This window comes from Glycine max, chromosome 18 (assembly GCF_000004515.6).
Source record: "Glycine max cultivar Williams 82 chromosome 18, Glycine_max_v4.0, whole genome shotgun sequence".
Taxonomy (NCBI): domain Eukaryota; kingdom Viridiplantae; phylum Streptophyta; class Magnoliopsida; order Fabales; family Fabaceae; genus Glycine; species Glycine max.
Window position 1 is genome coordinate 39,031,843 of NC_038254.2, and position 22,389 is coordinate 39,054,231.

Consider the following 22,389-nt stretch of genomic DNA (forward strand, 5'->3'; position numbering starts at 1 on the left):
TTATGTGTATTTAACACAGGATTTATTCCACTAAATTTGTCCAGAAATCTGCGTTGTTTTTATCTCCTGCATCTTTCGCCTGATTTATTTCCAATTTTATTATAGCTTTTATTAAAAGATTAAATAAATTTATCTCTGAAATAAAATATATTCATTTATTGAAGGGTTAAACCCTAGCAACATTGGGACATATATATGTGGACTCTTCACTGAAAACCACAGAAACATGCGATCAGAGAAGAAACCATGGTCGCCACTCCTCTGTGACGAACTCATCGAGAAAATCTTGTCTCGTCTTCCCGTGAAACCTTTGATCCAATTCAAGTGTGTGTGCAAGGGATGGAACTCCCTGATGTCAGATCCCTATTTCATCAAATTGCACCTTAGCAAATTTGCTGCGAAGGACGATTTGGAACACCTTCAACTGATGAAAAATGTCTGCCTCGGATCCATCCCTGAAATCCACATGGAATCGTGTGATGTAAGTTCGTTATTCCATTCCCTACAAATTGAAACGTTCTTGTTCAATTTCGCAAACATGCCAGGTTACCATCTGGTCGGTTCATGTAATGGGTTGCACTGTGGGGTTAGCGAAATACCAGAAGGATACCGTGTTTGTTTCTGGAACAAGGCGACAAGGGTGATATCCAGAGAATCGCCAACGCTGTCTTTTTCCCCGGGCATTGGTCGTAGAACAATGTTTGGGTTTGGCTATGATCCGTCAAGTGACAAATACAAGGTTGTAGCAATTGCATTGACTATGCTCTCACTTGACGTATCTGAAAAGACTGAGATGAAAGTTTATGGCGCGGGTGACAGTAGTTGGAGAAACCTTAAAGGTTTTCCTGTTCTTTGGACTTTACCTAAAGTTGGTGGAGTGTATCTGAGTGGAACCCTTAATTGGGTAGTTATTAAGGGAAAAGAAACCATTCATTCTGAAATCGTAGTTATTTCTGTTGACCTGGAGAAGGAGACTTGCAGATCACTGTTTCTTCCCGATGATTTTTGCTTTTTTGATACAAATATTGGAGTTTTTAGAGACTCGCTGTGCGTTTGGCAAGATAGCAACACCCATCTTGGCTTGTGGCAGATGAGGAAGTTTGGAAATGACAAGTCTTGGATTCAATTAATAAATTTTAGTTATTTACATCTTAATATTCGTCCTAATGAAGAAAAATCGATGATTTTACCATTGTGCATGTCTAACAATGGAGACTTCTTCATGCTGAAATTCACTAGAAATGCTGATGATGAATACCAAACAATTCTGTATAACCAGGGGGATGGTAAGTCTCAAGTTTCTGTCGTTCCCTCAGGTAGTTTCATAACTTTGTTGTGGCGCAACCTCAAGATTTTTACCAAAAGTTTGGTCATACCTTATTGAAATTCTACAGATGTGAGTTCTTGATTACCCTATTTAATTGGCATCATCTAATTTCTGTCTTTTCAATTATATAATGATAATCTCGAACGCTTTGTGAGATGTTTAATTCTGTCACTTAATTATGTGAGATCTAATCTATATCATGTATTAACATATATTCTTCTCTTGGGTTGTGAATTACTACTAGAAATGTAGCATCTGGTAACCAATTTATTTTATTAGCATGTATAGAAATATTGTGGATTCTAATAAAATGTCATTTGTTAACATTTATACTACAAATTGTTACTATTGCCTGCTTGTCTTTTGTTATCACTACCATTATCAAATTAGTAAGCTGATATATCTGTGTTGGGCATCATATTACATTCCTAGATAAAATTAGATATTAATTTCATTTATAATTAAATCTAAGAAAAGAAGTAATGAAACCACTGCATGTGAATTCAAGGATTCATTCATCAGCATCTCAATCTTAATCTGTGCTATCTTTGTCTGATCTCTCCAACCTATGCTCTCCCTCTCTGTCTTTCGTTGACATGTTTTCTCTCCCTCCCTCTCTCCGAATGCGAGCTTCATCAATTTCTGCAACAGTAGATCTGAATATATATTAGTGCTTTTTTTACTATATGACTGTAGCTTTGAACGATTTCAACCTATAATCACAGGTTTTATACTTTTTGATATATACGTCGGTTTCCATTTTGCATAGGCATTCGGTCTAACCAATCTTTTTTGTGATTCATTCTCGGTCATTCACCTCTTTCATTGCTTTGCAAATTTTGAATCGTGATTACTGGAATTAAGTGAAATAGAAGTTAGATCATTCTACAAATCCTTGGTCATTTCATATTTCATTGATTCTTAATTCTACAATTTTATTGATTCATGGTGCTACTTCAATTTTAATAATTTTATCAATGTTATGGTTGTTTTTGTCTTGCATCAGTATGCTACATTTTGTTATACTTTGCTTAACCAACGTTCTCAGACTTTCAATTAACATCAATTTTTTTTTGCAGGTACGAGGACAGAACAAGAATGGTACATTAAACTGTAGTATTTATGTCATTAGTTCTTTAAATAAGTATATCATCATTGAGAATACATACTGATGTGTTGTTGTAACTGTGACAATTATATCAGCACTATGGCTAATATGTTTCAGACATAATTGACTTTATATATATGTTCAATTCAGTTGTCAATTTATCAGGTTGCAACTGTTCCTTGGAAACGATACCTGGCTATAATACACATAGTCTAAACTCTTAAGAGATTTCTGTTATAGCTGAATCCCTTAGATGCAATGTGATCTTGCTTGTCGAGTGCAACCTCGAGTTTCTTAGAGGTTGTATCAAAAACTGATAGTTGACACAATGTCTCAATACCAATTAAGCTGAAATTCTCCACACACTTTGCAGGTGGTTATACACATCGATGTATTGTTAGGGTTATTTAATTTTCTAATATATCAAATATTTTCTATTAAATTTTACTTTACTCATATGATATACTAATTAGTATATTATCTTTTTTATTAGAGCAATGCTACTAAATATATTGAAAAGATTGGAATTTATGTGACACCAGTACAATACAATTATACACTAGCAACTTTCATAAAAGCATGCTGAATGAAATGGATTCAAGATTACTCAAGCCTATATATAAGAAGTTTTCTGATGAATCTCATTTGCTAAAATGATGTAAATAGTAATTTCCAGTATTTTAAATCTTGATCCGATCCAGTTATAGAAGCAGTTACAATTTTCACCGGTCAGGCAAATTTTAGTTGTTGTCAACCAAATTTCAGTTGCTGTCTGCGGAAATGGCTTCCAAAATTATCTAAATCAGTGTAAAATTTCCCTTCTCAAGACAATCTGCTTGACATTATTTTGGAACCGTGCTGAAGCCTTTGGTTGATCCAATTGACAGATTCGTGTGTCAACAAAATTTGCATGCCCCGTGAGACCAAATAGCTGAACAAGTTCAGAAATTTGACGGAAAAAACATGGAATCTATTTGGGGTGTTCGTGGATTTGATTTGATCATTTTTGAAGGAAAAATCATCTAATTTATTCGCTTTAGATTTTTACTTTATCATCTAGCCAGTTTTGTTCAAAACTTTAATTGGATATAATTGGATCTAATTTGATGCGATTTGGATTGAATTGATTTTCTTTTTTAATCGTACTATTATTTTTATTAGAAAATATTAAATATTAATGTAATATATATAATAAAAATTAATTTAAAATAATAAATATTTTATTTATATAACTATATTTATGCATCTTAACTCAAATAGTAAGTAATATGATAATTTTATAAATATATAAGAAATAAAAATATATTCATATGTACAAGTTTGATTGGGATTGGATAGGTTTGAAAAATTAAATTGGAAATTCAATCCAATAAAAAAATTCAGTTTTTCAAGATTTTTATCCATTTGGTTTTATGTTTTCTCTGTTTTTTGTTTGGGGATCGATTATTTTTATTTTCATTGGATTGAATGGATTCACAAACATCGCTAGAATCTGGTCAAAAGAAAAGTGACTCTCATATGGAGACCGAGTGAATTACCATGCTTACTTGGCAATTTCTTTTGTCATGGCAAATGAACCACTAATAGACCGAGTGAATTACCATGCTTACTTGGCAATTTCTTTTGTCATGGCAAATGAACCACTAATAGACAAAATGTTGCCATGACGACCTCCTTTGAAAAATAGCATATCAACATCGTGATAGACGATCTCATGTCTCAGCTGCCTAAACAATTGGCATATATCATTAATCATATGGTTCACAACGAATTTCAGCATGTTAAAGAATTTGAGAATAGCTAGACGTGGGAAATTTGGAGAAAATTCTGGTAGTTAATCAGTACTTGCATGGGTATACAGACCTACTAAACCAAGGCCAAATGATTTTGGTAGGAAACTCATAGGTATCAGCAAACACTCAGGCATGATCTTTACCACAGTTTCAACCAATTGGCTTTTTGGCAGATTTGGTACAACCTAGCCTGTCAAATTCAATTCAGGCAAGATTGATTCCACTAGTTCAGCCGAATTCAGGTCAACCAGTTTAGCTAAATTCAGTTAAGCTAGTTCAATCGATTTCAATTCAGTTAATTCAACTGAATTCGGGTCTGTTATTTCTGCTGAAGGCAGTTCAATTAATTCAGCCGAATTCAGTGCAAGCAGGACCTCCTTGGATGGTTCAGCCCATATAATTCAAGTAAGGCAAACAACAATTCAGGTTTGTTATGCTCAGGCAAAGCAGGCTTTGCAAGTCCAACCAAATTTAACTCAACATGTTCCGCATAGCCATTCTTAGCCCAATCAAGTTCGTCCGCCAATACCAATCAATTGCCTGCTTGAATAGTTGTTTTGAGGTTGGGAGAGCGAGAACACCTGTTCGCGGTACAGGCTATTTTTGGGTTTTTTAATGTTCTTGTTTCTCATTGTATATGCTTGTGCACTTTTTGCATGTTTTATGCTTGGCTTGATTTTGATTATTGTATGCACTGCATGTGCACTTGACTTGAAGACTCTTTTGTACCGTTAATTCATAATAATGGAGGTATTTCTTATGTCGTGTAATTTCCTAAAAGAAGGCTCTAATAACTTGTATTCACATCCTTGGAGACACTTCGTTTATTTGAAAGCTTCAAGCATTTTTAAAACTTTTGATCTTTGAGGATCAGATCAGAGTCCTAGAATGTAACTTGAATAAAAAAGTTCATTGTAAACAGTTGAACCATTTGTTGCTAGAGAACTTCATTATCTTTGATTCACTGGGTTCACTGGAGCAGAGTTGGCTTTAACATTTTACAAAGTCTTCAAGCCATTGTTGACAATGAAATTAATATCCAGTAGATGATCAAATCTTTCAACATTTTTATCAGTACAAATATTGGCTTCATGTGAATATCTTTGTATATATAAAGTACATGTGCGGGCATTTTTGTAAAATCAATTTTCCTTCCTTGTTTTAGTCTCTATTTTAGTAAAATTGCATCTCATATTTTCTTCAATAAAAAATGAAAATTATAAAAATTTATAAATATATGTGCTAATTAATGACAAATTTAAAAATTTGTTCTCTCTTTTCACAGCTGTTTAATTTTAATCCAATTTGTATGTAAGTTTCAAAATAGTTGTTAATCACTCGTATTCATGTCCTTGGAGTTACTTCTCTTAGTTGAAAGCTACTGGGCACTTTTAACCTATCAACTTTTGAAATTTGTTTCTGCGGAAAGGTGTGGAGGGGGAAAAGCATATCTCTTGGATCAATTGGGAAAAAAAGAAATTGTCTTGAGAAAGAGAAGGGAGGGCTAGGAGTAAAGGATGTTGCATTGCTCATGGCATAAATTGCTTGCAAAATGAAAATAAGGAAAATAATTAAGGATGACGGGAGTCATGGTTTTAAATAGAGGTCAACAACCCTAATTGGGGCCACATCAATCGCATTTTTTTGCTATTGCTCGCAATGTAAAACCACAACCGCAATTAAAAATCATGACAGGAGTCTTTGGTGCAATGTTGTTGAATCAAAGTATGGGGTTGAAGGGGATTCGGAAATTCAGATGTTGTGAAGAAAGTCTCCCTTTGGTGGAGAGATTTGGCAAAGGTATGTGGTGGTGAGGATTCAACTTTATTAACGTAGAATATTGGAGGCTAGGGAGTTGTAGGGATGCTAAATTCGGACTTGATTCCCTTAACCCGTGGATTGAAAATTAGTGTTGAGAATTCTAGAGCTTTTGCTTCCCGGAGATTGTCTGGGAACATCAGAAAGGATATTTCGGATATTACTCAAATTGGTTTCACAAACAATTTGGGAAAATGTTTGGGATTCAAAATGTTCCAAGGAAGGCCGAGAAGAGACGATTATTTGGAGATCATTGATAAGGTGGACTCGCCATTGCAAACTCAGTTTTCTCCTTGCCCATGGAATGCACATTGTTGGAATAGTATTAAAAAAAATTCAAGTCTCACATTAATAAAAGATAGTGTGTCAAAATCAAATCCTAAGAGGGGCATGTTACCCAACCAGAGAAATATGGCGGCTTTGGTGTTCGTATAGCAACACACCAAAGCTGTCATATTGGATTGGATTTGGAAGACTAAAATGCCAGCTAGCTGTATGCATTTTTTTTTATGGCAGATATGCCATGTTGTTCTTCCAACTAGCTAGATCAATTCTCTATGACAGACAGGTTATTGATTCTAGCACTTGTTTGGGTTGCATTAATGCTACGGAGGAAACCAAAATGCCCGTGATGTTTGGAGAAATATTAAGCTGAATATAACTCCTCCTCTCTGATTCTAATATATAGCTTCCTGGTAGCATTAGCAAGTCATGAAATATGGCTTGATCTTTATGGCAACCCCGTTGGCTCTTTTTGCATTAAACATTGATGGTAGCATGATATGCAAGTACCTTGTTTTATCCCCTTTCTTCATCAGATATATCTTATCCCGTGGAAAAATTCCACTTTGGTGTCATTTGCATGCTAGAGTTTCACAATTTTGTTCATACTGGACCTTTGATGTTTTGCTCATCAGTTGCTGTGAGTGAAATGATGGCTTGTGCTGTTTTATACTCACATTGATGTTTTCATCTTATGTTTCTTGGCAGAAACAATTTGAAGAGCTACGTAAAAAATATGTAAGGGGCCTGATCTTTCCATTACATTTTGTGTGACTCCAGATGATATTGATTGCCCTTATGCTCGATCCTTGATCAGCTTACAGGTTATTACTCAAAACCTGATTTTAGTGGTCATACTCATATCATTATCATTACATGCTAAGTCCTCATGGTTCATGATGAAGTCTGTATATAAAAATACTGCATGCTTGTATGTGTACATTATGGAAAAATACTGCCAACACCTTATGTTGGGGGAAATGTCTTAAAAATTATGACCAGGCCTTGCTTAAAGGTAGGTGTAGCTTTGGAGTGTCGATCACAAATGTTAAATTGAAAATTTTAGTTATGTAAATTTGAGTCTAGTTTATCTATTATGGATAAATGTACCAAGTTACTTGCTTCAGGGAATAGAAGAGAAGACTGCCAAGTTGAAAGGAAGTGAGAAGGCTCTAGTTGCACGGCATGAAGCTAGTCATGCTGTAGTAGGTACTGCAGTAGCAAACCTTCTTGCTGGACAGCCACATGTTGAGGTAAACCATGGAAAATGCTCTATTTTGGCCATTAAATATGTCAATGCCATTGCAGATATGTGGATGATGCTTGGACCAAGTTACTTGTCTGCTTGAATTTTTGGATTTGTCACACTATTGAACTATAATTATTCTCAAATACTCTGATTGATGATTTGTAGTTCATACAGGCTCTGGTTATCAGACTCCTGGTTTAATGACTTGTGACCAAAATTGGTTAATTTCAGTTTTTATTTTTTTATTTTTAGGTGTGGACTTTGGAATATCTTATTTTAGAATTCATTGATCTTGTTTTATGGTGGGAAATTAAAGAAAAGTATAAATCTGTTATGTGTGATATTCAACGATAATAAAACAAGTAATAAATCAAATATTCCGTTCCATTTTGTAAATACACTAGTGCTTTATGGGTGTGCCTCTTGGCACTCCCACTAGTCCCGCTGCTCTAACAATTTTTTTATCCTCAAAATACCCTTGAATGAATACTTGTTCCTTATTTCTTGTCTAACAAGTAATTGTTATATTTACGCTGATTCCTTATGATTAAAAATAATGATTTGTTAATTTAAAAACCATTTTATTGTTTTTTAATTCCTAATTAACCTCACTTATGTGATTTTTTTTTCTCTTTTCATTTTTGTTTTCTTTCCTTTACTATATAAGACACACTAAATTCAGGTTTTCAATAATAAAAACTGAAGAATATATTCCTTCATGAAGGATAAGTTGAAGTTTCCTCCACAAGATTTCTTTAAAGAATATACTTATTGTATATATATACTTTTGAAGTGTGGTTCTACTGATAGATAAGAAAATTAAAATTGTATTAATTTGAAGGGCTAATCTTACTGTTTTGGAGGGTCTTGGTGCTCATTTAGAAGGTAACTGTACGTGCTGTATTTTATATTTGGTGATTGGTGGAATGTTTGTGTTGATTTTCAAAAAATTAATAGTGAATACTTGCAATTTTTAAAACTTAAATAAATGGTTAGTATCTATGTTTAGGGATAAGGCTTAACTATAAAATAGAAGGTCTTATATGTAGTATGTCATACTTATATACTGTTGCCACCAATATTTTCATAGTTTTCTTGTTAGCATGTCAATTTATTATGTTGTTATGTTCATTTTGTACTGTATTAATTAAATTCCTATGCGTGTAATGTATGGTATTCTTTTCCAAGGTTGGATTTTATACAAGAAAAGCCAGTAACTAAATGATGAATATCCTTAAGTTTGCATCATTTATTTTCCGCCTTCTTGCAAACTATGTCTAAATGAAATTAAAAGCTCTTTTTTCTTTCTATGCATTTATTACAATTCTTTCTCAATTATGACAAGTACATATATAATAATTTTGAATGATTTTTGTTCACCAATTTTTTGTGCATATAGTTAAAGTAATATTTAAATTTTGATAATTGTTTTTATATTTACATGCAACGTAAGTTGATAAATTAAGCTTATATGTATATATATTTATTCGATGTTAATTTTTTTTTATAGAAATATTATCTATATTTGATATTAAGAAGTTCTGGTAAAGTAAAATAATTAAGATTAGCGTATCATCAGAAATTAAAATAATCTTCATATATAATTTAATTTAAAATTTCATTTGAATTTTTTAATATTATTGCATGGTATAATTAGGGAAAAAATGTGACTTTCTTTTAAGTTTTAAGATTTTTTTCACCAAATCAATCATGAATTTAAAATTAATTTTATTGAGTAACAAAATATCATCATGTTGGGAAGAGAGACAATTTTTATCAAATATGATTTGTAAATTCTATAGTCAATTATGGTGAGTTTTTAAAAATAGTACTGTAGGTTTTTTTAATTTTTTTTAAATTCTAAGATTGTAATTAGAAAAATTATCTTAAATTCTATAGATTCTAAGTCGACTTTTGGAAAAACCATCTTAGGCAGGGTTTAGAGAAATTTGTAGGGATCACCATGGAAGCTTTCTTGTGGGGTCTTATGATAATAAACTAGAGAAAGCTTTAAATTCTAAAATGAATCAAATCATTATTGTTCTAACTTTCATTTGTGAAATGTTGTCAAAATGTTAAACAACTAAGAAGCAAATTAAAGTTAGACTCAGACCTCAAATTTGCAAAAGAAAGATTCGAAAGAATTGAAAGTTTTGAAGAGGCAATATGCGGCACTACCAAAACAAGAAAAATTTAGCATTTACCAGCAGTAATTGTTATTAGCTTTTGTTTATTTGATTTGGGTAATATAGATAGCTACAAGGATAAGCAGGATTTTATTACAAAAGATTTATCTATTGAAGTTTTATTTATTTTTCTATAAATAATTTAATTTATATAAAATAATTACGCATCATCTTTCTTGTTTTTCGTACTTTAGAATTTCATACCATATAGCAGTATTGTTATGAGAAAACATATTAACATCTGAATTGTTAAACATGTACACATGTATGAACTTTTTGCGTTAAAGTATATTGATATTTGAATTGCTAAGATATATATATATATATATATATATATATATATATATATATATATATATATATATATATATATATTTCATTTTAATTGTCGAACCTTTCTCTAGTTTATTATCATAATAATTTTAATATGAAAATTTTTCCCTAACTCTGTCTCTTCTCGCCTAACCAAAGATTTATTGAAGATTTTTTTATCAGCAAATTTAAATTCTTGTTTCTATTTTTTTCATTCCAATTAAATTTGGAGAGCATTTTATTTATTATTTGTTTATAGTTTTTTTACTTCATTGGCATAATAGTTTAAAAACTTCATAATTTTTTTTTACTGAAAAATTTCTTATTGTAAAACTTTTATGTAATTTAGTAAAAAAATTGCAAAATTTCCTCAGAGTTACACAATTTTTTCCATCTACTCTATTAATTCAATTTACAAAACCATTTTTACGTAGTAATTATAAAATATATTATATTCTTAAATTATTATATACTCAAATAATAGTTTTCAGTAATTATAAAAAAACATTATTCTTTAGTTATTAAAATGGATATGATATAAAATAAATATAATTATTTTCCCAAACTAAATACTGTGCAGAGCACAGGCACATAAATATTGAGAAACATATCTAACTTTTCTTTTTTCTTTTTCTTAAATATATCTTGTAAAATTTTAAAATTTGTTGAAGAGTCTGATGACAAAAATTGTAAGAAACATATCTAATTTTTCTTATTTTTATTAATCCTAATGGACAAAAAAATGTTAAACCCTAGCAACATTGGGACATATATATGTGGACTGTTCACTGAAAACCACAGAAACATGCGATCAGAGAAGAAATCATGTTCGCCACTCCTCTATGACGAACTCATCAAGGAAATCTTGTCTCGTCTTCCCGTGAAAACTTTGATCCAATTCAAGTGTGTGTACAAGGGATGGAACTCCCTGATGTCAGATCCCTATTTCATCAAATTGCACCTTAACAAATCTGCTACGAAGGACGATTTGGAACACCTTCAACTGATGAAAAATGTCTGCCTCGGATCCATCCCTGAAATCCACATGGAATCGTGTGATGTAAGTTCATTATTCCATTCCCTACAATTAAAACGTCCTTGTTCAATTTCGCAAATATACCAAGTTACCATCTGGTCGGTTCATGTAATGGGTTGCACTGTGGGGTTAGCGAAATACCAGAAGGATACCGTGTTTGTTTCTGGAACAAGGAGACAAGGGTGATATCCAGACAATTGCCAACGCTGTCTTTTTCCCCGGGCATTGGTCGTAGAACAATGCTTGGGTTTGGCTATGATCCGTCAAGTGACAAATACAAGGTTGTAGCAATTGCATTGACTATGCTTTCACTTGACGTATCTCAAAAGACCGAGATGAAAGTTTATAGTGCGGGTGACAGTAGTTGGAGAAACCTTAAAGGTTTTCCTGTTCTTTGGACTTTACCTAAAGTTGGTGGAGTGTATCTGAGTGGAACCCTTAATTGCGTTGTTATTAAGGGAAAAGAAACCATTCATTCGGAAATCGTAATTATTTCTGTTGACCTGGAGAAGGAGACTTGCAGATCACTGTTTCTTCCCGACGATTTTTGCTTTGTTGATACAAATATTGGAGTTTTTAGAGACTCGCTGTGAGTTTGGCAAGATAGCAACACCCATCTTGGCTTGTGGCAGATGAGGAAGTTTGGAGATGACAAGTCTTGGATTCAATTAATAAATTTTAGTTATTTACATCTTAATATTCGTCCTTATGAAGAAAAATCCATGATTTTACCATTGTGCATGTCTAACAACGGAGACTTCTTCATGCAGAAATTCACTAGAAATGCTAATGATGAATACCAAACAATTCTGTATAACCAGGGGGATGGTAAGTCTCAAGTTTCTGTCATTTCCTCAGATAGTTTCAGAACGTTGTTGTGGTGCAACCTCAAGATTTTTACCAAAAGTTTGGTCATACCTTATTGAAATTCTACAGATGTAAGTTCTTGATTACCCTATTTAATTGGCATCATCTAATTTTTGTCTTTTCAATTATATAATGATAATCTCGAACGCTTTGTCAGATGTTTAATTCTTTCACTTAATTATGTGAGATCTAATCTATATCATGTATTAACATATATTCTTCTCTTGGGTTGTGAATTACTACTAGAAATGTAGCATCTGGTAACCAATTTATTAGCATGTAAAGAAATATTGTGGATTCTAATAAAATGTCATTTGTTAACATTTATACTATAAATTGTTACTGTTGCCTGCTTCTCTTTTGTTATCACTACCATTATCAAATTAGTAAGCTGATACAGCTGTGTTGGGCATCATATTACATTCTTAGATAAAATTAGATATTAATTTCATTTATAAGAAAATTTAAGAAAAGAAGTAATGAAACCACTGCTTGTGAATTCAAGGATTCATTCATCAGCATCTCAATCTTAATTTGTGCTTTCTTTGTCTGATCTCTCCGACCTATGCTCTCTCTCTCTGTCTTTCTTTGACATGTTTTCGCTCCCTCTCTTTCTCCAAATGCGAGCTTCATCAATCTCTGCGACACTAGATCTGAATATTTGTGCTATTTTTACTGTATGACTTTAGCTTTGAACGATTTCAACCTATAATCACAGGTTTTATACTTTTTGATATATATGTCGGTTTCCATTTTGCATAGGCATTCGATCAAAGCAATCTTTTTTGTGATTTATTCTCGGTCATTCACCTCTTTCATTGCTTTGTAAGTTTTGAATCGTAATTACAGGATTTTAGTGAAATAGAAGTTAGATCATTCTACAGATCCTTGGTCATTTCATATTTCATTGATTCTTACTTCTACAATTTCATTCTACAGATCATTGGTCACAGGTTTTATACTTTCTGATATATATTTCTTGCATCGGCATGCTACATCTGTTAAACTTTGCTTAACCAACTTTCTAAGACTTTCAACTAACAAAGTTTTTTTTTTGCAGGTACGGAGACAGAAAGAATGGTACATTATACTGTAGTATTTATGTCGCTAGTTCTTTAAATTGGAATATCATCATTGAGAAACAGATACTGATGCGTTGTTGTAACTGTGACAATTATTAGCACTATGGCTAATATACTGTAGTATTTATGTCGCTAGTTCTTTAAATTTTTAATCACTTATGCTATCTGTTTACAATATGTACCATGGCATCTTTTAAAATATGATACAATTATAATATTTTGTTTACGTTAAAAATATAAGAAAACTCCGTACTGAAAATATAAGAAAATTATTAGTAACAAATACTATTTCTCTAACATTTGAATTTAAAGTGCCAAAATGAATATAGTTTATAATTTTTCCTTAATTGTCATTTAAAATTTTATATATAAATTAAGTATATATAATTTAATAAAAAATAAAGAACTTAAAAAATATTTAAGAATTGAATTATAATTTAAGTTAAATGTATAATTTTAAATTTTTTATTATTATTAAAAATTATTTATTTAACTATTAAAAATAATCCATTTATATTTTGAATAATTATAAAAATAAAGTATGAACATAATTACATAATCAAATTTTAATATTTATATATAATATATATAATAATAATATTATATACAAATTTTAACTAAACAATTAAACTAATGATCATAAATATATGTATATGTATAACACGGCATATGCGGGCGGGGGACAGGGGACTAAATACCCGAATCTGAAGCCATCCCCTATTTATTTAACAGGTATTCACAGGAAATTTTCCCTATTTGTTTTAATAAAATACCAGGTTTCTATCGCAATACCAAGTTAATATATACTACTGAGATTACCATTGAGGAAAAAGCTTTTCACAAAAATCAACACCGATCAAGAAATTTCAAAGTACAAAATGTTTCATATACCACTAGTGAAAAGCTCACAATTTGACCCCACCCCTCAATGAAAAAGATTTAATAAAATATGTACTTCAATAATGACTAAACTTTTGAAACAAGGCCATAGAACATAAAAATACCTGTACAATGGTGACAACAGGGCATACAGATTCCAACCCTGACAGAACCAAGCACACTCAGCTGCTTCATCCATTACAAGTCATCATTCCACTTTAGAATTGGGTGGATGGATAAGCAAACTGCTCTGCCCTGGTTGCATATGTTGCACTTGTTGCTGTGATTGATGTTGCACAGCTAAATCTGTGGGAGAATGTTGCTCCTGCTCCTGTTGCTGCTGCTGATGTTCTGAAGGCTGACATGATTGTTGAGATTGGATGGGTTGAGATGAAGTTTGTTTTTGAAGAGTCGGTGACTGCTGCTGCTGCCACTGCCCCCCAGAATTATGTGCATGAGAAGGTAAGCTAGTTGATAACTGTTGTGGGCCCAGCTCTTGAGTAATAGTTGGTAGCTCATTTCCAGCAGAATTTCCAACAGGTGTGCTCCCCAGAGAGCTCGCTTGAGTAACTGGATTGGGCACATTGGAATCAAATGGTGATTCTGACGTTTTCCACTGGGAGGAACAACAGTTACACTAGCTGCATCCATACAAACAGGAGACATTGCAGTGTTTGTACTGACTTGTGAAGCACGGTTTGCAGGATGTTGATCAACTTTAGGTGAATCAGATTGAGACATGCTTGACGACTCAGACTGCACCTGACAGTTTTGTTGCAGCATTCTCTGAACATTTGATTGAGTCTGATTACTTTGCTTATATGGTGGCTGAGATTGTAGCGGCAGTTGATGATGATTAGAAGCAACAGCTGGCTGTGGAGGTGATGCCATATGGCCTGCAGTAACAGACAAAACATGTCCTTCAATGCTATTATCAGAAGGAGATACCACTGGCTGAGGTTGTTTCAATGTAGTGTTTGCTGGTCCAGAATGTAGCTTTTGCTGCAACTGGGAATGATTTGAAGAATGGGCAGGAACCAATGGCTTGGATGGTTGATTTCGATTACCAGATCCAGGATATAAATTTTGACCTTGCATCACGGGCATGATTTGGTCCACTTTCTCAACAGTTTGGCTTCCTGGAGATACAGATAATCCATTTAGATGAGATGGATCCACAGAGTTGTTCTGATGGATCAACATGTTTCCTCGTCCTAGTCCTTTCAGAAGTTTTGCCTGCTGTTGAGACCGTGCATGCTGTGGCTGATTAGGATGCTGCTACCAGGCTGTGGATACTGTCGCTGCCGTTGTTTTGCTGTCTGATTAGGCAACACACTAGCACCAGGATTCCTGCTGAAACCATGTAGTAGGTGATGTTTTTGCTGTTGGTGCTGAGAAGACATGGGAGTCAATGGGGATGTTGGTGTTACAGGGGAAAGAGATACTTGCTGCGATGAATTTTGAGGTTGTGCTTGTGAACTATTTTGCAGAGGTGATGATACAGGAAGCTGGGACTGTGGCTGAGCATGTGGACTCAAAGAACTCGATGCAGCAAGCTGTTGCTGTTGTTGGTGCTGCAGATATCGCTGCTGTTGGTGCTGCAGGTGCCGTTCCTTTGCCAATCGAATTGCATAGGCCTGTTGTGAATTAGTAGCATGATTTGGACCTTGAAGAGAATGGGGATTGCTGAGATGGGACTGTTGTTGAGATAGTTGATGTGGCTGCTGGGCATGTCCTGGGTTTGACTGAACAGGTGGTGTTGTCTGATTATTAAAGGAAGAACTCATCCCACTAAAAGCAGGAATGCCTTGGCTGTTCCCTTGTGTGACCTGCATCGGAAGTTCGGGAACCATCATTTGTCTTTGGTGTTCTTGGTTATGGCCAGGCTAAAGAAAATGAGAAGAAAAATCATTGGTTAAAATAAACAGGATCACCATAAATGTTAATTGATGCACAAAGGCAAGATCAATCAAAATAGAACTGACTTGCTATGAACTTATTGCCCAACCAAGTTGAGAAACTATTGGAAACATTGTAATAACTGGGATGCTAAATTGGATGGATATTAAGTTTCATAGCCAAAAGCAGAAATTCCAACCCCAAAATGTTAATTATCACCAATAGAACCAATTAAATTCGAAGAGAGAACCAGAGCACTTCTCACCCTCATCATATGTTGGTTAATTTGAAAATCGAGATAATACTTGGATAAATCTGAAGTCGTGTATAAACACTTTCAGATTGAATCAAATTTTGGGGTTCAACCAAAATTGTTCAATCGGATAAAATCAGAAGATTATAATTCAAGAGTTTTGTTTTGGTCTTGTGAGTTTTTCACATGTTATGCTTTCTGAACCAGGATGATTATTTATAATCAAAGAACAGGTGGTTATTGGCGGTTGATGGAAGTTATTTATTTTTAAAAATTGCCGTTGATGGAAGTTTTAGTAACTTCCATGTAACTTCCAACCGTTGATGGAAGTTTTAATAACTTCCATGTAACTTCCAACCTTTGCCTAAACCGAACATCTCGTTATTACATTAAAACAAGCGTGCACTCTTATTTTAACACAATAAAGAGATCAATTACACTAAAATGTCCAACAAACCTCCCCCATTTTAGTGTAATTACCGATCAAATCACCAAAGTCATAACATACCACAAACTACTGCATAGATGAAATATCGTGACGATTGAATTTCATCTTAGCAAATTATACGTTTCAAATATTTGAATATCAGGGTGTCACTAAGGATTGAACCCTTTCTATTCATAATGAATACATGAAGATAATCTGCACAATAGTTTATAACATTACTCTTGCTCGACACTAGTTTTACTAGCCTGTGTCCCTATCCTTCATAAGCATATCAAAGCCAAGTCCCAGCTTCTTGAAGCGGCTAAACTTCATGCTTATATAGGTAGTCCTTTTCTTTCTTGCACCTGCAAATGCAATTTTTCAAAAGAACCATTAAGAAGTTATACTTCAACCTCCTTAACTTGCAGAACCGAACACATACCTTTTGGGATACTTTCGATGATGTGTTCCAATCTCTACATGTTAAGCTTTCCACATTGAATTCAGCACCTAATGTCATATTAGATGGGAATTGGGTATCTTAACATAAGAGATTTCAGATGGACTTTAATCCTAATCCCACAGCCGACCTTTTTACGAGATCTCTACTTAACCCTTTGGTTAAATGATCGGCCAAATTATGTTGAGTTCTCACAAACTCCACTGATATCACACCATGCATGATTAACTCCCGAACCATGTTGTGTCTAACACCCAAGTGTCTAGACTTCCCATTATACACTTGACTATATGCCTTAGCCAAAGTTGCCTGACTATCACACCTGATAGACATGGGAGGTATAGGTTTGGGCCACAATGGAATCTCATAGATTAGATTTCTTAGCCACTCAGCTTCTTTACCAGCTGCTGCTAAAGCTACAAATTCAGATTCCATTGTTGAATTTGTAATGCAGGTCTGTTTCTTGGATGCCCAAGAGATAGCACCTCCTCCAAGGAGGAATACCCAACCACTTGTGGATGAATAATCCTCCATATTGGTTATCCAACTTGCATCAGAGTAACCTTCAATAACCGAAGGAAATCCAGTATATGTCAAACCATAATCAATGGTTCCCTTTAAGTATTTGAATACTCTATTCATAGCTTGCCAATGATGAGAACTAGGATTACTTGTAAACCTACTGAGTTTAGCAACAGCATAAGCTATATCAGGCCTAGTACTAATCATTGCATACATGAGTGATCCTATCGCCCTTGAGTATTCAAGTTGAGACACTGCTACACCTTTATTAGGTAATAGCTTCAGGTTAGGATCAATGGGAGTACTTACCGGAGAACAATCTTTAAAATTAAATTTCTCCAATATCTTCTCAATATAATGTGATTGAGAGATGGAAATACCATTATTTCCACGTTTGATCTTTATTCCTAAGATCACATCCGCCTCCCCCATATCTTTCATATCAAACTTAGAAGACAAAAATGCCTTAGTTTCATCAACTTGATCTTGGTCGGTACCAAAGATCAACATGTCGTCTACATACAGACAAATGATAACTCCTTTGCCATGAGTATCAAACTTGCTGTATAGACATTTATCTGCTTGGTTTATAACAAAACCACTAGACAACACAACCTCATCAAATTTTTGATGCCATTGCTTAGGCGCTTGTTTCAAGCCATAAAGAGATTTCATCAGTTTACACACCTTATTTTCATTTCCTGGCATAACAAACCCTTCAGGTTGTTTCATGTATATCTCTTCATCCAATTCACCATTTAAGAATGCAGTTTTCACATCCATTTGGTGAATCATCAGATTGTGGATAGCAGCAAGTGCTAACAACAGTCTAATAGTGGATATCCTAGCAACAGGAGCATATGTATCGAAAAAATCAATACCCTCCTTTTGCCTAAAGCCTTGGATAACCAATCTGGCTTTGTACTTGTCAACAGTACCATCCACTTTCATCTTTCTCCTAAAGATCATCTTACATCCTAATGGCTTACATCCAGGAGGTAAGTCAACCAATTTCCAGGTATTATTTTGCATGATGGAATCCATCTCACTTTGGATTGCTTCTTTCCAGAATACAGCATCCCTTGAAGCCATTGCTTCACTAAAAGTCTTTGGGTCTTCCTCAACATTAAGGCAATATTGATATTGAAATTCAATATCATTCCTTGACCCTTCAACCAAATAGAGTTGAAAGTCATCACCAAATGACTTAGCCTTTCTTACTCTCGTACTCTTTCTAGTTTCAGTACTAGTTGAAGGTATATCCTCAATATTAACTGAGACTTTCGACATGGAATTCATGTCCTTTGGCCTAGGTATAGATGTAAACCTTTGTTCATCAAAGATAGCATCTCGTGACTCTATAACCGAGTTCACAGCAACATAATCATTAGATTCTAGCACATAGAATCTATATGCTTTAGAATGTTCAGCATATCCAATAAATATGCAATCTATACCTCTTTCACCTATGGTTTTCCTTTTAGGTTCTGTAAGCCTGACTACAGCCCTACATCCCCAAATTTTGAGATAACTCAAATTTGGTGTCTTTTTGTGCCAAAGTTCATATGGGGTAACCTTATTCCTTTTGTTAGGAATTCGGTTCAACAAGTAACAGGCTGTCAACATAGCCTCACCCCAAAATCCTTCACTTAAACCCGAATAGGATAACATGGAATTCACCATTTCTTTCAAGGTTCTATTCTTCCTTTCGGCTACACCATTTTGTTGTGGTGTATAGGGAGCTGTAGTTTGATGTATTATTCCAGTAGATTGAAAATAAACCGGATCATAATACTCACCTCCCCTATCCGTACGAAGAGTTTTGATTAGCCCATTTTGATGAAGTTCTACCTCTTTCTTATAAATTTTAAATTTATCAAGAGCTTCATCTTTTGTATTTAATAAATATACATAACAATACCTTGATGCATCATCAATAAAAGTAACAAGATATTTTTTATGACCTAATGATGGAGTAGCATGCAAATCACACAAATCACTATGAATAAGGTCTAAGACTTTAGTCTCACTTTTAACATCCTTAAAAGGTTTCCTAGTGATCTTGGTCAACATGCAAGTTTTGCATTTTTCAATGTTCATATCAAAAGGAGGAATCATACTTGTTTTTGACATATCTTTTAATCTTTTGTAATGAACATGTCCTAATCTAGGATGCCAAATTTCTGATTTTGTCATATTAGTTATAGAACTACACGAGGCCATACAAACAGATTCATGAACAAAAGGAACATCAATGTTTAATTTAAACATTCCATTACAACGATAACCAAATCCAACAAACGAACCATGTCTTGACAAGATGTACTTGTCACTTTCAAGTACTTGCTTGAAACCACAATTATTTAAAACCATACCAGACAATAAGTTCTTACGAATACCAGGTACAAATAAGACATTATCCAAATACAAACTTTTTCCGGAAGTAAAAACTAAATTAACACAACCTAATCCTAGGATTGGTTCAGTTGCAACATTGCCCATCTTCACAATAGAGCCATCATCGATTGGTCTAAATTCCTTGAACCAACGACGATCTTTGCACACATGGCTTGTTGCTCCCGAATCAAACCACCAAGCAACGTCATCATCCTGCACATAGAATGCATCAGATATTAGTGATACATAATTCGAATTCGTATTCGAATTAAAATTATTCACTACAATCTGACCTTGTTGCTTTTCAGGATCATTAGACCCACTTGGACCAGCCTTGTTCTTTCCTTTGAACACCCGGCAATCCATCTTTAAATGACCAGGTTTCCCACACTTCCAACATGATAATTTTGTCTGTTTGTTTGGACCTTTGTTCTTATTTCCTTGAAATTTTCGTTTGTTACCTTTAGCATTGTAATTTTGCTTAACTGTTCCACTTTCCTCTACCATATTAACGGAAAAGGAACCTGCTACGGTTTTATCATTGACTTTGTCAATTTCCTGAGCCCTCAGCGACTCCTCAATCATGAAATGACTGCCGAGTTGAACCAGAGTCAACTCTTCCTTCATATGTTTCAAGGTATGCTTGAAGTCTTTCCAAGAAGAAGGCAGTTTATCAATTATAGATGAAACTGCAATGGATTCATCCATTTTCAAATCATGTTGAGTAAACTGACCCAAAATCCGCAGCAGTTCATTATATTGCTCCATAACAGGCCTCGAATCAATCATTTTGTAATTAAAGAAATTACTAACTAAGAATTTGTTACTTGAGGCATCTTCTGCCATATACTTGGATTCAAGAGAGTCCCATAATTCCTTAGCAGACTCAACATTTTGATAAATATCAAAGAGAGAGTCAGACATACCGTTCAGAATGTGTCCACGACAAATGTAATCGTCGTTCTCCCATTTCGAACGCTTCCTTGTTTGATCCAGAGTTTCGCCTTCCATATACACCGGCATCGGTGTACTCAGCACATACACCACATTCAATGTTGTCAAGAGAAAGTGCATCTTCTTCTGCCATCTTCTGAAATCCTGCCCTTCAAACTTGTCCAACTTCGCAAACTTGCTTGTCATCTTCGAACTATCGTTCGTCATCTCGAAAGATTTGATTCAATCTTTTGTTGGTTAATTTGAAAATCGAGATAATACTTGGATAAATCTGAAGTCGTGTATAAACACTTTCAGATTGAATCAAATTTCGGGGTTCAACCAAAATTGTTCAATCGGATAAAATCAGAAGATTATAATTCAAGAGTTTTGTTTTGGTCTTGTGAGTTTTTCACATGTTATGCTTTCTGAACCAGGATGATTATTTATAATCAAAGAACAGGTGGTTATTGGCGGTTGATGGAAGTTATTTATTTTTAAAAATTGCCGTTGATGGAAGTTTTAGTAACTTCCATGTAACTTCCAACCGTTGATGGAAGTTTTAATAACTTCCATGTAACTTCCAACCTTTGCCTAAACCGAACATCTCGTTATTACATTAAAACAAGCGTGCACTCTTATTTTAACACAATAAAGAGATCAATTACACTAAAATGTCCAACATCATATGTACAGTCTCCCGAGGTCTCAGCATTGAGTTTCCTTGTCCAGCACCAACTCCAGCATGCATATTTACAGGGCTTGGAATCCCCACCATACTAGAAGAAGGCATGCCTCCAGAACTAAGCATAGATGATGATGGCACTCTCTGAAACCCTGGTCTAATGCTTCTGTTAATCCCACCCCAACATGCCCATACCATTTCCACCAGGCAACATTCGCACACCACCAAGATCACTTCCTGAAAGAGATCCAGGAACAGACATGGTAGATTGCGGCATGTTTCTGCTAGATATCATCTGATTATATTGTTGTATTCTCTTCTGTTCGTCAACTGATAAAGGTGGAGTTCGTGAAACTCCATATCTACTATCCCTGAAAACACATGCAGTCCCTAGCATTGAATAACTAATTATGTGTATTTAATAATTGCATGGCAAGAATCTCCAGTTATAAAATGTGCTAACCTGGCAGGGGCTGCCAATGGACCAGATGATGTTAAGTTATTGCTAAGACCAATACCAGAAGATGATGGAAGTGATGAATTTAGCCCAGCTGAAGGATGCACAGATGAAACAGAACTATGATTTGACATTGGTAAACCACCAGCAAGAGAGCCTTGATACCCAAGAGACAGGACATCTGGGCTTGTTTGATTTGTATCACAAAGATCAAGTGGCCTTCACCAGAACTCAAAAATGGTTAAGATACTTGTGATTGTGCCAAACAAAACAATAATGTACAACCAGAATGTGAAAAATTCAAGGTAACCCTAGTTGTGGCATAGACAATAATACAATAGTATTCATAACTTTAAAACTTCAATGCTAACCACCACCACCACCCAACAAAAAAATCAAATCAAATCAAATAGAACT

The 22,389-nt window shown here is 34.2% G+C and overlaps 3 protein-coding genes across 4 annotated transcripts; 2 read left to right on the forward strand and 1 right to left on the reverse strand.

The window, feature by feature from the left end:
- Positions 1–226: 226 nt before the first annotated feature.
- Positions 227–7,677, forward strand: LOC102668792 (F-box/kelch-repeat protein At3g23880). Its single transcript, XM_041011809.1, has 3 exons — positions 227–1,286; positions 7,109–7,152; positions 7,456–7,677. The coding sequence occupies exons 1-3, from the start codon at positions 227–229 to the stop codon at positions 7,675–7,677; spliced, it is 1,326 nt and encodes a 441-aa protein (XP_040867743.1).
- A 3,203-nt stretch (positions 7,678–10,880) lies between these two features.
- LOC102664047 (F-box/kelch-repeat protein At3g23880) lies at positions 10,881–11,704 on the forward strand. Its single transcript, XM_006603398.1, has 2 exons — positions 10,881–11,128; positions 11,245–11,704. The coding sequence occupies exons 1-2, from the start codon at positions 10,881–10,883 to the stop codon at positions 11,702–11,704; spliced, it is 708 nt and encodes a 235-aa protein (XP_006603461.1).
- Positions 11,705–15,162: 3,458 nt separating this feature from the next.
- LOC102664182 (chromatin modification-related protein EAF1 B-like) lies at positions 15,163–22,191 on the reverse strand. Of its 2 annotated transcripts, none has more exons than XM_026126761.2 (4): positions 21,979–22,191; positions 21,514–21,886; positions 18,382–18,385; positions 15,163–15,768 (listed from the first exon to the last, which is right to left on the reverse strand). In XM_026126761.2, the coding sequence occupies exons 2-4, from the start codon at positions 21,711–21,713 to the stop codon at positions 15,163–15,165; spliced, it is 810 nt and encodes a 269-aa protein (XP_025982546.1). In that variant the 5' UTR covers positions 21,714–21,886; positions 21,979–22,191. The 2 variants fall into 2 exon arrangements, with proteins under 2 accessions (XP_025982546.1, XP_025982545.1); XM_026126760.2 differs by having other exon boundaries at positions 15,163–15,825.
- Between the last annotated feature and the right edge of the window lie 198 nt (positions 22,192–22,389).

Excerpts from the sequence above, each read along its gene's own strand:
- LOC102668792 (XM_041011809.1), top strand. The coding sequence starts at position 227 with ATGCGATCAGAGAAGAAACCATGGTCGCCACTCCTCTGTGACGAACTC. Across the intron at positions 1,287-7,108 it reads TCTGTATAACCAGGGGGATG|ATGATATTGATTGCCCTTAT; the intron begins GTAAGTCTCAAG and ends GTGTGACTCCAG. Across the intron at positions 7,153-7,455 it reads GATCCTTGATCAGCTTACAG|GGAATAGAAGAGAAGACTGC; the intron begins GTTATTACTCAA and ends TACTTGCTTCAG.
- LOC102664047 (XM_006603398.1), top strand. The coding sequence starts at position 10,881 with ATGCGATCAGAGAAGAAATCATGTTCGCCACTCCTCTATGACGAACTC. Across the intron at positions 11,129-11,244 it reads CCTGAAATCCACATGGAATC|CGAAATACCAGAAGGATACC; the intron begins GTGTGATGTAAG and ends CTGTGGGGTTAG.
- LOC102664182 (XM_026126760.2), bottom strand. The coding sequence starts at position 21,713 with ATGGTATGGGCATGTTGGGGTGGGATTAACAGAAGCATTAGACCAGGG.